Source organism: Pteropus vampyrus, unplaced genomic scaffold, assembly GCF_000151845.1.
Source record: "Pteropus vampyrus isolate Shadow unplaced genomic scaffold, Pvam_2.0 Scaffold2, whole genome shotgun sequence".
In the NCBI taxonomy this organism is placed as follows: domain Eukaryota; kingdom Metazoa; phylum Chordata; class Mammalia; order Chiroptera; family Pteropodidae; genus Pteropus; species Pteropus vampyrus.
The window spans coordinates 19119438-19137548 of record NW_011888783.1 but is presented as its reverse complement, the minus strand read 5'-3'; the positions used below and the strand labels follow the sequence as shown (position 1 = coordinate 19137548).

The window sequence follows — 18111 nt, the reverse complement described above, 5'->3', positions numbered from 1 at the left end:
ATTAGGATTTCCTTGAAGTTTTCAAGTTGATTGTACCAAGACATAAAAAAAGGAAAGCTGTCTTTGTATGTGAGGTAGAGTTAATGAAATTCTAGTTCTTTGGCACTTATTGTGAGACTGAATTATTTCACATCACTTTAAGTCAGGTATTTCTCTATTCTCCTTTGAACTTGAGAGCAATCAGAAACATCCCCTCTTTTCTGTACTAAAATTTTCTTCCTAAAAAAACAGTAATCACGTATCAGATCTTACTGGCCTTTGGTACTTTGTTTTGAAATCTTTTCATTTTGACCCATTAATCTTATTTTCATAGACAATGAGCTTTCTGGTTCTGATTCTATTCATGTATTGTTTTTTCTCTGATTTCCTTATTGGCTTCTTTTTGTTTGTTTTTTATTAATGCTGGGCATTATCCAAAGTTCTATTTTAGGTTTCTGTCCGTTTCCTCTCAGTTACTCTTAATAACAGATATATGTTTATCTGCATGAATTCTTATTAAAACATCTAAACTTGACATCTTTTTTTGTCATGTAGTTTTACATATTTATTAAGATATGTCTTCATCTTTTAAACAAATCATTAATTATTCCTGCTTCCCTGATCTTCCTTAATTCTCTCTGCCTATTTCTTTGCCACTATGGACAATATCACTGATCTTCATGAATTTAAGAGTCTTGATCTGAGAATTGTTATCGACTCACTATTTTATTTCCTGCTGATAATGACATCATATCACCAGGGAGTTATTGTTATTTTTTATGGTAGTTCTACTTTATTAACATAATGGTCATATCTATATGATTTCCTCGAATAAACAAATATATTGATAATTACTGCTTTTATTTTCACTAGAATTGAAAATAGAAGAGAAATAGTTTGTTTCTCTTTTATCCTAGTAGTAAATATTGCCATTTCTTTCCAAGAGCTATAATGTTGTTACAAATTTCCCTTCTGAGGTGCCTCAAAGAAAATTAAAACAAATAATTTCCACCTTATTTTCTTAAATTATAATATTTTAAAGGCTCTTTTTGATGCAAATATCTTTGCCTTTGTGTTTTTCCTTCCAGTTTTATATGTGAATTATATAACGTCAGAAGTGTTTTTAACCAAATATTATTTAAAGTCTTTCATTATATCAACTCTGTATTTTTTGTCTTTTTCTGAGTAAATATTTTATTTCAGCAAGATATTTTTTCCATAATTTTATTACTATGTAACTTTATTGGTATTGAAGCTCAAAATTATCTGAAATTTTTTTTTTTTTTTCACATTTTCATTGAAGAGAAAATTTTCTCCTCAGATTCTCCTGAGACAGATATTCCTATGGAAATCACCACAGCAGAACCACAGGTTTCTGAGGCAGTATATGATTGTGTTATTTGTGGACAGAGTGGCCCCTCCTCTGAAGACCGACCTACAGGATTGGTTGTACTGTTGCAAGCATCTTCAGGTAAAATCAAAGTAATTTTTCAGTTGGAACATTTTAGAGACAAAATATATACAACAGATTAATAAGTATCAGTATTGAATGAAAGTTAAATCTTTGTCTAGATATAACTGTAGATCTGTATAGCAAGGACAATTTATATCAAAGATTCTTAATCTGATTTTATCTTACTTTCCTGGACTTGAGTGTTGGAAGAAGCCCTTAACAGAGAGATCTTTCTATATGTTACATAACCTTTTCCCTTAAAATGTGGTATCACTAGCGTTAGGTGGTCAGTTACTGAGTACAGTGTTCTTGGCCATTTAATTGTTCTAAAATCTCAAAGTATTTTAAGCCCAGAAATATTGTCAGCTTAAATATTTTAACTATATAAGGCATTTTCGGTAGCTTTGCCTTTATATTTTGAGCTCTACTAGAAGCAGTCATTCTTGAAGCAGCTTGTTGATTGATATGTTTGCCAATCTGTAGTTAAATTTTTTTTTTTTTTAAATTTGAACAATTTGTCTGAATGCTCTCCATCCTCTCCTGAACTGAAGTATTTTGAAGTAGGGTTAGGGTTAGAAGATATAACAGTTATAAAGATATGCACCAAACAACAGAGACTCAAAATATATGAAGCAAAAATTGACAGAATTGGAGGGAGAAATAGTTTTACAATCATAGTTGGAGACCTCAATGCCCCAGTAAGATCAAAATAAGTAAATAAGTAAATAAATAAAATACTTGAGCAACACTATAAAACAAACCTAAAAAACTTATATAGAACACTCTATCCAATAACAATAGAATACACATTTTTTTTTTAGATTGTACATGGGACATTCTCCGAAATAGACCATAAAACAAGTCTCAATACGTTTAAAAAGATTGAAATCACCCAGAGTATCTTCTCCAACCACAAGGAATGAAACTAGAAATCCTTATCAGAAGGAAAACTCAAAAATTCATAAATATTTGGAAGTTAAGTAACACATTCTTAAACAACCAATGGGTCAAAGAAGAAATGACAAATGAATATAGAAGATATTTTGAAATAAATGAAAATGAAAACACTATGTACCAAAATTTACGTGGGGGAGTGAAAAACAGTACACAGAGGAAAATCTATAGCTGCAAATGCTTACATGAGAAAAGAAGATCTCAAATCAATAACCTACCTTTATACTTTTAGGACCTAGAAAAATAAGAACAAGCTAAACCCAAAGCTAGCAGATGGAAAGAAATAAAGATTAGAGCAGAAATAAATGAAATACAGAATAGAAAAACAATAGAATCAGAAGAGCCAAGAGTTGGTTCCTTGAAAATGTCATCAGAATTGACAAATTTTTTTAGCTAGACTTACCAAGAAAAAAACACATAAATAACTAAAATCAGAAATGAAAGTGGTGACATTACAATAGACCTTAAAGAAATAAAAGACTTTAAGAGAATATGACAATTTTATGTCAGTAAATTCAGTGTCCTAGATAAAATGGGTAAGTTCCTAAAAACAAACTACCAAAACCAACTCAAAAAGTAGAAAATTCAAGCAGACCTTAAACAAGTAAAGAGATTAAATCAGTAATCCAAAACATCTTAACAAATAAAAGCCAAGGACCGGATAGCTTCACTGGTTATTCTACCAAACATTAAATAATTAACACCAGTTCATCTCAAATTTGTCAAAAGAAAAATAAAAAAAAGAAGGAATACTTCATAGCTCATTCAAGAGGCCAGCATTACCCTGATACAAAAGCCAGATAAAGACATCACAGAATCTTAGCAAAGCAAATCCAGCAGTGTATTAAGAGGATTACACATCATGGCTAATTATATTCTAGTTGCTAACATTTACCTTCTTCTATCTCTTCTTTCTGCTACTGCTATAAATCTCTTCAAAACTGGAGGCCCACAATGATATGCCTGATATTCCCTTCCCTAAGAGTGGCTCTTCCCATGCTTATTGAGTTTTATGGTAATATATGGCACTGTATGTTAATATCTTCACTCCCTTTTTTTGTGCTTTGATGTTTTACAATAATAAAAATCTTAGTATTTGTTTTATCCCCTTTGGCCATATACCTCTTTTCCCAACTTTTCTTTTTGAAAAGTTCTATATCTACAGAAAAGTTGAATATCCTTTACCTAGACTTACCAATAGTTAACATAATGTCATATTTTTCTTTATCTCTAATCTACACACACATTCTTCCTCCCTTCCTCCCTCCCTTTCTCTCTCTCCAGAAGAAAATGGCAGACATCATGACATTTTATCCCTAAATACTTCAGACTGTATCTTCTAAGAACAAGGATATTCTTTTATATAACCACAGTATCATTATCATACCCCAAGAAATTTAATATCAAGAACATCTAATATTCTATATTCCAAATTCTCTCAATTGTCTCAATATTTTTATAGCATTTTTTTTTTCCTGATCTAAGAGCCAAGCAAAGACCAAGCATTGCATTTAGTTGTCATTTCTTATAAGTCTTCTTGAATCTGGAACAGTTTCTTCAACCCCTTTAAAAAGTTTTAAAGAGTCCAGTTCTGTAGAATAATGGCATCACTTGTCCTATTATCTGTGATGCCAGCGAAGTTTGATCACTTGGTTAAGATGGTAGGTAATCTATAGGATAATACATTGAGACTCTAACAATTTACCTTTTTCCTTAATGTTCCTTGCCTGAATCATTGATTGTGTTGTCTGTTACCATTATTTATTCTTTTCAATACTCAATTTTCTCAAATTTGGCTGGTCAGAACTCCTTTAGGCCCTCAGTGTTTGAATTACCCTTTGCTTTTTATTACCCACAATTCCAGGCCAACTTTGCCCTTTTCTCCAACCCTGGACTCAGGTTATTCTTCAAAGACCTCTGTGTTTCCATGTTGTAAGAAGTAGTATATTTAGAAATGAAGTTTATTGATGCTGGAGAGTCATAACTTGTAGGTTTTTACAGTGGACAGATTTTGGAAAACAGCCTCCATCTTTCAATCCATCCATCCATCAATCTGTTGATCCAGTTGCTCCTTGAAAGCCTCCCACCGTCAGGTCATACCTACCTGCAGAGTCTGCCGGAAGATGGGCAGGAGATCCAGCAGAGTGGGCCGCATGGACCAGTCTGGTTCACTGAAATAGCAGCCTCTCAGACTGATGCTCCTGCTTGGGATCTCCTGCAAGAGAATCCGGACCAAGTGCTCATACTTCATGACTTGCTCATACTTCATGACTCGCTCAAAGAAGAAATTGACCTTCAAGTTGGTGGTGTGCCTGGCCAGCTTGGCCCAAGACATGCCCCAGATGACCTGCCCGTGGGGGTCATGAACGTGGCATTTGATATTTATGGTCTGGAGGGTACTGGAATTGTTCTCACACAAGTCCTTGAGCAGCTCATCAGAGATGCAGTCGTACTTGAGGGTCAGGGACACCAAGTTGCGGAACATGGCCATGGTCTTGTTGAACTCAGAGCTGCAGTAGACAGCGAGGTGTTGGCTGAAGAAGTCCTCGATGTTGAGCTCTGATGCCATACTCTCATTCCTTAAGTAGCTCAGAGAGTTCTCAACTCTCAACTCTCTGAGCTACTTAAGGAATGAGAGTATGGCATTAGAGCTAGCTCAGAGAGTTGCTCCACGGTCACCTTGGCCCCTTTCAGGTTGAGATAATCCAGGTGTTTGCCCATTTTCTTTAAGTAGAAGGTCAAGCTTTTGATGAATGAGCTCTTGATGCTATGCCTCCACACTGACCCATCAATCTGTTGATCCATCCATCCAGAGTTCATATTCACATTTTAGTGTTATTTTAAAAAATAAATACTGGCATATTTGAAACTTTGTTTACTCTGTAGAAGACAACTAGAATACTACTTTTTTTTGGTCTTTGAAAATATTCTAATAGTGAAAAAATTAGTGTAGCTAGTGGTACATAACTCAGCTTTTCTTGGTGAAAATCAGGTCTATGTATCGGTTATTTAATGAGCTCTTATCTCTGTTTATAAATATAGAGGTTTTTTTTTTCATTTCTCAAAGGAAATATATTTTTCAATTAAAGTTGACATTCAGTGTTATTTTATATTAGTTTCAGGTGTACAGCATGGTGGTTAGACATTTATATAATTCACAAAGTGATCCCTCCGCTGATTATTAACTGTCTGGAACTATACTTAGTTATTACAGGATTATTGACTATATTCTCTATGCTGTACATTACGTCCCCGTAACTACCAATTTGTACTTCTTAATCCCTTCATTTTTTTACCCAGTCCTCCAAACACTCTCCCATTTAACAGTCATCAATTCTCTTTATCTCTGAGTCTATTTCTGTTTCGCTTGTTGGTTTATTTTGTTCTCTAGATTCCACATAAAAGTGAGCTCATGTGGTATTTGTCTTTCTTTGTCTGATCTGTTTCATTTAGCATATTGTCTAGATTCATCCATGTTGTCACAAATGGTAAGATTTTGTTCATTTTTTTTTTTTTTATGGCTGAGTAATATTTCATTGTATATATGTACCACAACTTCTTTATCTAGTCATCTGTCAATGGGCACTTAGGTTGCTTCCATTGTTTGGCTGTTGTAAATAGTGCTGCAGTGAAGAACATAGGGGTGCATATATATTTCGAATTTGTGTTTTGGATTTCTTGGATAAATACCCAGAAGTGGAATTGCTGGGTCATAAGGTAGTCCTATTTTTAATTTTTTGAGGAACTTCTAAACTATTTTCTATAGTGGCTGTACCAGTTTGCAGTCTCACCAACAGTGCAAGATAGCTCCCTTTGCTCCACATCCTCGCCAACACTTGTTTTTTGATTTATTGATGATAGCCATTCTGACAGGTATTATCTCATTGTGGTTTTAGTTTGCATTTCTCTGATGATTAGTAATGTTGAGCATCTTTTCATATTTCTGTTGGCCACGTCAATATAGTTTTGGGGCAGTGCCGTGACAACATTGAGCCAAAAAAGTTGCCTATCACTGAAGAGGAGCAGATTTACCCTTGGGATACATGTGCAGCAGTTCACGATGTGAGGCTTTCATTATTACAGCGTTATTTTAAGGATGTAAGTACCCTTTTTATCAAATAGAATTTTTTGTCTGCAAAGTTGATAATTATTTCCTTTCAGAGTCTTATTTGATATTTTTTCTTCTACCAAATGTCATTCTCATTTGCAATCTGAAAGTTTTTTAGAAAAAAATATTCATATGTGGGTAGTAAAGAAATGGAAATCTGTTAATAAGTAAAAATTTCAGATTATAAATGTTATACCTTTATTTTAAATGTTGTTTATTGTGATGTATACAAATTCAATTCAGTGGATATAAGTATAACCTCTGAAAACTTTTAGATAGTGCATGAATGTTTTATGAAGGTTTTTTCCTCCTTTTACTTTAAAGATATACAATAAAATCTCATTACAATGCTTTTTAAATGTAAAGTAGAGGCAGGCTTAATTTGTGGCTTCTGTGGTTTCTTGTGAACTTAATAGATTTTTTCCAGCTTTTTGTACCTAGGGGCTTTAGCATTCAGGTATCAAAAGTCTTAAAAGATAAGTCTTATTTCTTTAGTAGCAACATCATTGTTAATTTCTTTATAAAATTTTTATACCATTTTTAATATTTCCTGAATAGCTTATTAGAAGGGGTTTCCTTTCACTGGTTGTTTTTTGGATGTTGTATCTTGAGTTAAGTAAATGTATGATAATAATTTAAATTACTTAAAATTTAAAGTGAAACATTATTTTAACTATATGAGATGATTATTTTGATAGATTTCCAAATACAATTTTTTCTTGTGCATAATGCACTGGATTAAATGGAAGAAACTTCCAATAAAATGGAAGACATAATACTTAATTAGAATAAACAATAACTGACCTAGTGATGGTAAGAATCAGAGTAGAGTGTGGTTCAGTAGTCTGGACTGAGGAGAAAGTTTCTAGTGGATTCTGGAGGAGATGGTGGCTCTAATTAGGGAGGTGTCATGTATCATAGACAGAATCCCAGGTCAGAAAACAAGTTTGGTCCTGATTCTGCCATTTCTTAATAATGTAAGCTTGGCCAAATAAAACATTCTAAGACTCAATTTCCTCATCTGTTAAAATAGGGATCATAATGATCTTTCATGTAGTAATTTTTAACCCAGTAGGTTGGAAATTTCTCTAGATAACTTTACATATAATAAAGTTTGGTATAAATATAAAGCGATGTTTTTAATATTCAAGCTAGCCCACTTAGGAGGGCTCAGGTGTTAGGCTTTATAAGGTAGGTTGGGTTAGGTAATGAGCATACTTCCATATATTTTTAGAGGCTTTAAAATGAAATTATCATTATTTGGAAAAAGAAGCATCTGTGTGTGTATATGCATGTATATACACATACAGACTCGTACTTTTTATTATTTCTTTGAATTTTTTGCAGTGTGTATATATTACAGTATTAATTAGACTTTGATAACTATTTTCATTTTTGAAGAAAATGTTGAAATTGTGTTCTGCTTTTGCAGACATTTACTACCACTTTTCTTTAGATTTTGTTTTCTTGCCATACTTGGTTTTAATTTTATCAGTTTGAATCACTTTAGAGTAGATGAGTAACGATTGATCCTAAAGCCAAACAGAAAAGAAAAATGACTTGATTCAATCAAAATATAAACCAGACCCAAAAGAGCAAAATAATTTTGAGGGAAGGGTAGATCTAATAAAGGAGAGAAAAAGCAGGATATTTATTACCTGCAGCCAGAATAGTTATTTATTTTTTTAAAAAATTCTTGTTTTTTATTAAAAGGCTCTGAACTAAAATCTAAACTGGACTAATATCTGTTGTGTTTCTGATTGTGAGATTTTATTCCTATATTAATACTTTTGTGTACTTTCATAATGGTTATTTTATGCATATATGGTATGCACCCTGGACTGTGCCATTTCTTATATTGGTTTTATAGTCCCCTGAGGGACTGGTACATGCTGTAGATGCTTATTGATTTCTAACTGAGTTACTCTAGCAAAGTATACCAGTTTGGTAGCTAGACAGACTGTATAGAGAAGAATTACTATCAGTAGGCACTGATACTGATTATAAAATTAATGCATGCATATTAGAGAGTTGACATGTATAATTTTAGTAATGTAAGACAGTACAGTTACTGTTGAAACTGGAAGCATGATATATGAGAGATAAGACACAGTGGGGGAAGGAGCGTGAGCTTTGGAGTCTGATAGACTTGGGTTTGAACTTGGGCTCTACCTCTTATAACTGAGTGATCTTGGTAAATTTTTCTTTTTTTTGTGAAAGGGATAACAACACTTACTATGTGAGGTTTTAACAAATATTGAGGTTGTGAAGATTCAATGTTAAGCACTTAGCACAGTGGAGGGAACACCACTGAAGTCTTAAGTCTTCCTAAATTATTAGTCTTACATTAGTAAATCGTTTCCTGCTTTTTTTCACTCCAGCAGATTCATATAAGATGTCTAACAGATATATTAACAAGTGACTATTTTCGGTTTTAAAAGCTAACTGATTTTATTTAAAAAGAAAGATTAATTACATTTTTATAATATATTGCCAAAGAGAGCAGCTTGTTTATTAGCTGACTACTAAACATTCTAAAATTATCTAATTAATATCAAAATCTGCTTCTACATTAAGTGGCTCCAAATGGTAAACAGCGATGAGCAGGTCTCCTGTTGTTTTTCTGATTTGTAACAGTAGAAGCTGGCTCACTTGCTACAAGTATTTGATTTGTGCTGCTGCACATATTTAAATCTTCTGGGAAGACTTTTTGCACTGCAATATTTTAAACTTTCAGATGCTGATGAAGAATCGTGATTTAATATTGGAACTTTGTTTACTATTGTTTAAAGATGATTTGTTCATTTTTCATTGTAATGTATAAATTTCTTTCGAATATAAAAATAAAAAGATTACTCAGTTTTTATAGCTTTCAAATCTTTCATTGTATGCTGTCACTCATGTTACATCTTATGCCTGAGACTGATGTGGCTCAGCCATCTATTAACTATAGACTCTAGACAGTAAACTCAAGTTTACGCCCAAGTGCTGTTTGACAGAGGCCAAATGAAAACTCAAAGAAAATTACTTTAGGGGAGGAAAATCTAAGCCTGTTTATAAGTTGAAGCAATTAGCAGAGAAGTTGAAAATGTAAAAGAGGAGATAGAAGCAATTAACTTTTAAAACAAATTTCAAATGAGTATGTAGTTGGCTTATATAATGTTTCCTTTATTGTGTATTATATTAAACTCTTGTAAATAGTAAGGCACTTTTTTGGGTTATTCTTATGACCAAATTTGTACTTTAGAGAGATACGTGGAAGATGTATATCATGGAGAGAAGAAATCAGAGTTAAGGAGACCAATTAGGATACTTTATATAAGAACCTTCTTCCAGTGTAGTGAAAGGGAGAGCTTAGCTTGTGTTTTTGAAGTGGAAAACCCCGAGGATTTGTACAGACATCCCATCCTCCCAGAGAAGGTGGACTCTCGGGTTCATTGTAAAGGGCCTGCTGCAACAATAAAGCTCTTGACTTATTGGTATTAAAAAAAAAAAAAAGAAAAAAAGAACTCCCTTCTCCACAACAAATGATACAATCTAGAATATTATAGTGGTGAGGAAGAGAAGAGGCCCAAATGATGAGTTATTTAGTAGATAGAATTTGTATGATTTGAGAACTAAAACTGTGATGTGAAGGAAAGGGTGTGATATGGAATGACTCTGAGCTTTCTCGACTTGGTGACTAAATAGATTGTGGAGTGTTTAAATCAGAAGGAAAAGGAAGGTTCATGGAGAAAATGACACGTTTTTGACACATTGATTTTATGTTATCTGAGAGACGTCAAACTGGAGATTTCTGGTTGGCAGCTAAATGTTTGTATGTCAGTCAGGCAAGAGATCCAGGTTTGGAGGATAGTTGAATTTACAGATTAAATTGCTCAGAATAGTTTTATTAATGAGAAGAGAGTAGCACTAAGAATAGAATCTTGAGGTATATAAACATTGAAGAGGCAGGTGAAGAAAGAAGTCTTTAAAAAGGAGGCCTAAACCAAATGGTTAAAGAGATGAGACAAAATCCAAAAGAGTTGCATTAGGGAAGTAGGCACTTTAAGAAGGAAGTTGTGAATGTCACATATCACAGAGAGATTAAGTACTATATAAAATAAACAACAGCAGTATAGTTAATACTGAGCTATAGAATTGTATTGAGAGCTGGTATTTTATGGGGTAGAGAAAGGCTAATTCATAATTATTCTCTTTCATTATGAGCATAGATATTTGGAAGCTAAAACTTTATGGTGTTTCTAGTTTAATGGCATTGCCTTAGGACTATCACGTCAGGTGTTACTTTATGTCACAAAAATAAAAGTTCATATTAGTATCACAGTGTGAAATCATTCAAAGGCTAATGTTGATATATTTAGATATGTAGGTACATTTATACTTATTTAAAATTAATTGTATTTTGTCTTTTTTTTTTTTTTTTAAGAGTTCTTGTCTCTTGGCAGTATCAATTGGCTGGGAAGGAGGTGTTTATGTACAAACCTGTGGCCACACATTACATATAGATTGTCATAAATCTTACATGGAATCATTACGGGTAAGTTAATTGAATAATTTTTAAAAGTGTGTATATCTTTCCCAGTTTTAATATTTTTTACAGCAAATACATCCTAATTCACTGTGGGTGATTTTGATCATCATTTGTACTACCCAGCCTCACAGTTCCTTCACTTCAACATTAGGGGTTTTATTTTTTAACGCCACTTTAGCAACTGACTTCCATGGCTGTAATTTTAGACTTTGCTACTCTAGCTTAGAAATATTAAACTTTACTATTCTACCATATCATTTTCTTATATGATTATTTTTCAGATTCTCTTATTTTCACTCTTATTAGTGCATTTTGTTTCTGGCATCAAGATCTTCAATCCTTTAACCATTTTTGCATTTTTTGCTAGTGTATTAGCTCTTACCTAGCCTCACTTTTTTGTTCCAATCATTTAATCTACCTACTTTGCTCTTAGATCCAGGCAGCTAGCCCTGCTAGAAAAATCATAAAACAAAACCAGCACCTCTACAAATTTGTGGTTTCCTATAATAGTGCCTTAGACTAGGGTCACTGACTGTAGATATCACTTATCAATTCATTTATCTGTCTTTGATCAGTTTCTTCACCTAATCTCCTCAGCAGCTATTCTATACCTTTGCCTCCCCTATCTCACTCTTTGCGTAAATCCCAAGATCCCTATTCTCTCATCAGATTTCTGTCTCTTCCTTTGTCACCCAAAAAATAGTGGTTCTCTGTGTCATACTACTTTAGCTTCCTACCTTGCTTTTTTTCTATTCCCTGATAAATGACTTTGCATCCTAACCAATCCTTTTCTATTTTTTTGACATAGTATTTCTTCCGTTCAGGAATAATCTGTTTATGCTCTAGTATTTCTTTCTCTACATCACTTCAGAGGCCTTGATGTATCAGTAAGTAACCTCTTTTCTTCTATTTCTTCAGTTTTTCTACTTGGTCTGTCCCATCTTTTCAGTTCATAAAGACACTAAAGTATCTGCTTTTTAAAATTCCTTCCCCTGACCTTGCATTCATTCCCCTATACCTGCAGTCTTTCTTTTTCTGTCAGCCTAACTTCTTAAATACATGGTCTACTCTATTCCCAGATTCCTAACTCAGAAGCAGTGGATTTCTCTGTTTTTCTTTCCTATTCCTTACCTCTCACATTCAGTCACTTATCAAATTCTATTGATTCTGTCTCCGTAAATTGCACGCAACTATATTCTGCCGTTATTATTCCCACTTCTACTTTTTTTGTGTATGCTTTCATCTCTTATCTTGACTATTATAGTTGCTTTCTTATCTGTTTCCTTATTGCAAGTCAAATTTAATCACTACATTGATCTTTCTAAAAAGTAAGTCTGATGGCATACGGCTTAAAAATCCTTTACTGACTTCTTCCTAATGGGGTAAAGTTTACTTTTCCCTGAATGGCATTCAAGGCACTACATGATCTGGGCTTGCGTGTTGCTTTAGCTTTATCTTCCATCAATTCAGCATTAATAAGCTAATTAGTAGCTCCTTAAGCACATTATGCATTTTTCATACCTCTTTATTTAGTCGTTCATTTGACAGATATTTATCCTGTAGTGTTCTAGGTACTATGATAGATATTAGGGACAACAACAGTGAATAATACACAGTTTCTTCACTCAAAGAGTTTACTATGCACTGTGTGAGACAGAAATAAACAGTGGCGATATTTGTGCTGAGTGTTATGAGGTATGCATAGGGTCTTATTGGAGTATCTGCCAAGTGCCAGAACATTTGATAAAGTAAGGTGCTTGAGTGATGAGAAATATGACTGGAGAAGTAATAAGGGGTCATATTATAAAAGGCCTTGTGGTTTATATTAAGGAATCTGGACTTTAGACAGATTTTTTACAGAGATATGTTACAGCCATTATAGACTCTTAAGCAGAGATATGACATGTTCACATGTCATTGTGGCTGTGTAGGTCTCAGGGGATTATTGTGGGATTGCAGGAGAGTAAGAAAGAATGTGGTGATATCATTTAGGAGGTAAGAGATGATGGCAGCTTGGGCTTAGTCATAGCAGTGGAGATAGAGAAAAGGTTAGATATTTGAAATATATATATTATATATGTATATATGTGATATATTTAGAAGAAGGGTTTTCTGAGAGATTGCATGCAGCGCATAAAAGAGAGGAAAGAATCAAGGTGAGAGGTGATGGTGATCCTTGAAAGAATTTGGGAATAAGAATCTCACATTAGGTAGATCATACTGGCAGTGATATAGTTGGGAGACTGGTTAGGAGATATTTGCAAGTGGGTTAGAAGGAAGAAAGTGGGTGGAAGGACTGATGGGATTTATTAACTAGGTATTTGGGGTGGGAGAAGTCAGGATGTTAAAGGAGCTGCCGTGACTCCCATTTTTCTGAGGAAAGAGGTGTAGCTTTATGTTCCTAGAGTAAGGGGGCAAGGCTGGGGTAGGTGAAGGGACTTTACAAGTGAGGAGGCGGTCTGGATAAACCACTTTGGAATTGGGTAAGATGTTAGATATTCATAGGATGTTGGAGCAAGATTTCCAGGCAATATTCAAGGCTCAGTTGAGATTGGAAACAGTTTGTAGAAGTTATTTCAGTTTTCTCCAATAGCGCTCAGTTTGATACAGAATTGGAGAAATCATACATTGGGTTAATTTTTTTGAAGGTTTTGTTAGGTATGTATGATGGAAAGACATATGGAGGGGGACGAAAAGTATTGACTTGAGAGTTTTTGAAGTGGTAGATTATGATGTATAGGCAGGATAGGAAAGGCCCAATAAACTGGGACAAAAAGGAGGTACTAAAGGAGACAGGAGTTGTCAGAATTTAAGGTGTTTGAATTCAGTATTTTCAAATATGGAGATTTGGGGTCCTTATAGGACAAGGGTGTGGTCATGGTAATAAGTGCTGGAGTTAGAGTAGAGGTTAAAGCCATAGGAACTGATGAGGTCAAGGACTAAGATATAAGATGGGTTCTCCACATGCACACTGAAGTTGCATAGGTGGATGGTAGGACTTGGAGTGATGAAGTACCAAAGTCTTCAGTGCTTGAGGGCAGTAGATAACAGTAAAAAGGAAGGAAAAGGGTGGTATCGTTAAATGACATGAGCCACAAAGACAGGAGAATTCAAGAGTAATGATCTCAAGCCAGCACTAGAGATGAAAGATACTGAGGTGTGAGGGATGTGGGAGAATGAGCAGTGCCTAATTGAGAGGGCTTCTGGGCAGGCTTCAGGAGAGAACCTAGTTTCAGTCAAGGTACGGAGGACCTACATTCTTTAAGATTAAGGCTATAGGGAAGTTTATCACAGAATGTCCTTCAATGACCAGGATCCTTACCCTAGCCTTCTAGTACACTAGAGCACTAAATTAAGAGCTAGGAAATCTGATTTCATCCTGACATTTTCATTAACCCCCTTTGTAACCATAAGGAAATAAATTTCTTTTTTATTCTTTGTATCCTTTTTTCTCATCATTTTTTTCTTGTAAGTAATAAAGGTCATATTGTAGCCTTCATACATATACATTAATGTGTTAAAAACGTTTTGAGATAAAGCATTAGGTTAGTGGCAGAATAAGAGAGAGATTGCTAGCAAAAAGAGTAATATAATGGTTAGGACTACACAACAGCAATGTCCTAAAATAACATAGATGTGGGACGATGTTAGGCAAAAGAAGGGAACAAATGTGTCAGCCCAGATTCCTGTCTTAAGTCCTCTGATTAGTTAGCATGTATTGCAGTCTCTCATGAGCAAGAGTTTCCTCCTAGGTGTATGCGTATTGTTTCAAAAATTGTACTTTTTCTTCCTCTTTCTATCAGAACGAAGGTGTTAATTCCCTTTTTATTGCACTTATATTCTGAATACTCTAAATTTTCCCCTTATCCATTAAACCTAAATAAACCTACTGCATTAAGTTCAATGGGTTGTATTCAGCAGATAGAAACTTTAGGAGACACATTACATTTTTTTTTTGGCTTAATTTATGCTTTAAAAGCTGTCTAGCCCACATCAAAAAACATGGACACACAGAGAATAAGCCCAGTAGATTATGAAAATGGGGGCAAGGGGTAAGAGGAAGGTGATTTACTTTAATGTGCCCTGTTTTTTGACTTATTCTTTATTTTAAATCCACATTTCAGATTGATGACATCATTATTTGAATATTTCATACTGAGAGAAGAGTAAGATGCTTATGTAGTTCATTGGTTATGGCAACTATTGCATGATTGCCATGACGTAAGAAGTTATTTGATAAGCTTCAACAGTTAAATGAGAAATGAGATGTTTTTATGACATATTAGAGATGTCTTTTTTTGTATGATTCGTTTATTTGCTATAAAATGTAGTGGTGTAAATTTTGTTTTCTGTAAAAGTGTGCATCATACATCTCTGTGTTTATTTCATCTTTTAGAATGACCAGGTTCTTCAGGGGTTTTCAGTGGACAAAGGAGAATTCACATGTCCTCTCTGTAGGCAGTTTGCAAACAGTGTTCTTCCTTGTTATCCTGGAAGCAATGTGGAAAATAACCTTTGGCAGCGTCCTAGTAACAAAAGCATACAAGATCTCATAAAGGAGGTGGAGGAGCTGCAGGGACGACCGGGAGCTTTCCCAGTAAGCATCAGTGTAAGACAGAAATATCCTGATTAACTCAGCTCTACTTTTCAGCTTTTGTTTTCATTCCGTTTCTAAATTACTCTGAACCTTTATACATTTAGTAGAAATTACTTTTAGAGGTTTTTCTCTTATTTGTGGTTATTAAAACAGAAATGAGCATAATAGAACAAATTATTACCAAAAGCTATATTTTTTCCTTAGTCTATAAGGTTAGATATGGTTAGACTTTTTCTAAGAGTTGAAATATTTAAAAACAAGGCCAAATTATATATATGTATTTTGCAGTGTAAAGTACAGCCTAATCATTTAAAAATATGCTCATTAGGTATATTAGGATTAAGATAGGGTAACAGGGGTCAAATATGTGGTGACAGAAAGAAATCTAACTATGGGTGGTGAACATACAATGCCCTACTGTTCAGTCGTACACCTGAAACTTACTGGATTTCGTTAACAATGTCACCATAATAAAAATTTAAAAAATTAAAAAAACTTTAAAAAATATGATGATATATTTAGACATATACACACAGTGTATGTATGTGTAATTATAGATTTACATACACACACAAGTGTATACTTAAATTGAACCATTCACTTTAAGTCAGTATGTTTTACTGTGAGATTTAGTGTAAGTGCACCCATCTCTTATCCCATCCAGTAGGATTTATTTATTTGATTTAAATTCTTAAATAGTTCACCTTTATTATGGATTTATGATATAGTCCTTGAGAGAAGTGGCAGCTATGCCTGATTTATCTAGTAAATTTATGAAAACTATGAATATTTGACTTTTGAAACAAATTCATAGATTAAAGCCACTCAGAATCATCTCTTGGCAGTTCCTTTTCTCAGTTGAAGACTAATTTTAGAGTCTGTCTGACTTTTTTCTTTTTAAATCCAAGTTTTTATGGGTTTAAAATATGCTTAAAGTAAGGGATATTCATCTTTGAAAAATGAACTTAAATCAAAGTCAAGATTTTTATAAATATGAGAACTATTCTAAAATATAATTTTAATGACACCTGCTCATTTGATTAGAATATAGTTTGTGTGGTTAATTAATGGTGGGGTTACAGAGATACCAGTCACAATATAGAATTAGGATTAAAAAAATCCCTAAAATAAGAGAAAATAGTTCTTGATCTGTTTGGTCTTTGTGCACTAAATGAATTTATAGTAATTAGCTAAGGTACATCTGTTTTGACTTTTTAACTTTAATTTTCTAGTATGTTCAAATGATAAACATTGTAGTGTTAGACTATTATTAGAGAAAATGAACATAAATAAACTTTATATTTCTGTTTGTATTTTTTATAGTCAGAAACCAACTTAAGTAAAGAAATGGAATCTGTAATGAAAGACATCAAAAATACTACTCAGAAGAAATATAGAGACTATAGCAAGACTCCAGGCTCCCCAGACAATGATTTTCTATTTATGTATTCTGTTGCTAGGTAGGTATATATAGTATATACTTTTATATTTTCTTATTAATATTAGTTGGTTTTATTGTTATTCATATTTATTTGAAGAAAGGATATTTTTAGTGTTGGTTGAAATTATTGCTAGTTTTAGAACCACCTAGAAGGACTATAAAAGTATAATTTTCCTTCATTCTTTGAAGAGTTTTAATGAAATATTGGGTTAAGTGTTATTAAGCATTATAGCATATGTGGAGAAAAGTGTATTGTTAACATTGTGAGGCAGGTATCTCTCGCAAAACCCGTGAGTATTATATATGAAAGGTGGTGTTAAGAAATTACTGTTCAAGTTCTGTCAAAAGGTGATGATATTGAGAACTAAAACATTGTAATATGGTAAACATTGTTTATTTATAAAAAAATAAAAACAGTAAGAACTTATTTGTTTTTTTTTTAAGCTAGTGAAAGATCTAATAACATCCTAGAAGACTATGGTGGTTTAGAAAAACAGATAAGAGAGAGGAAACATGAGATCAGGCATGTTCTAAGCCTCTATTAGTACCTAGCCAGGGGCTCAAGAAAACAGGTGAATAATTCTCATCTTTCAGATTAGGTAGATTAGTTTAATTGACTGAGTTAGGTGTTCAATACCTAAGAAATAGTTCCAAATAGAAATTTTAGAAAACTTAATTGAATGAAAATGGAGAACCATAAAAGAAGTAAATAGGGGAGAAATGGGCGCAATTAGAAACTTATAAACACAAGTCTGCCAGAACTGATACTGTAGACACATGGATATTTTTAGGAGCGTACTTCGTATTTTGTCTAACATGTATTGTAATAGGCAAGATTTAGAGAGATAATTTGCTCCAGTCATGCAGCAAATTAGCGGCAGAATAGGACTGGAACTCAGATCTTTTGAGTTGAGGTCTAGTGTTGTTCTTGCAGTTCCTATCTTCCTTTTTCCTCTTCTGTGTTCACCTTTTATAGGTTATATATGCATGTAGTTCATCATAGCCATTCTCTTTGCCCTATTCCTGGAGCAGCAAATAACAAAAG

General features: G+C 33.6%; 1 protein-coding gene across 6 annotated transcripts in view; it reads left to right on the top strand.

Annotated features, from left to right (window-relative positions):
* Nucleotides 1–18111, top strand: part of UBR3 (ubiquitin protein ligase E3 component n-recognin 3 (putative)) — a 187984-nt gene that overhangs the window by 112914 nt on the left and 56959 nt on the right. For 2 of the 6 annotated variants that reach the window (XM_011357832.2, XM_011357814.2), the window contains exons 25-29: nucleotides 1301–1450; nucleotides 6351–6484; nucleotides 10924–11034; nucleotides 15425–15637; nucleotides 16949–17085. In XM_011357832.2, coding sequence (XP_011356134.1) covers nucleotides 1301–1450; nucleotides 6351–6484; nucleotides 10924–11034; nucleotides 15425–15637; nucleotides 16949–17085 — 745 coding nt within the window. Of the gene's footprint in view, nucleotides 1–1282; nucleotides 1451–6350; nucleotides 6485–10923; nucleotides 11035–15424; nucleotides 15638–16948; nucleotides 17086–18111 lie in introns of all 6 variants that reach the window. The other 4 variants (XM_011357787.2, XM_011357796.2, XM_011357824.2 and 1 more) reach the window with 3 other exon arrangements.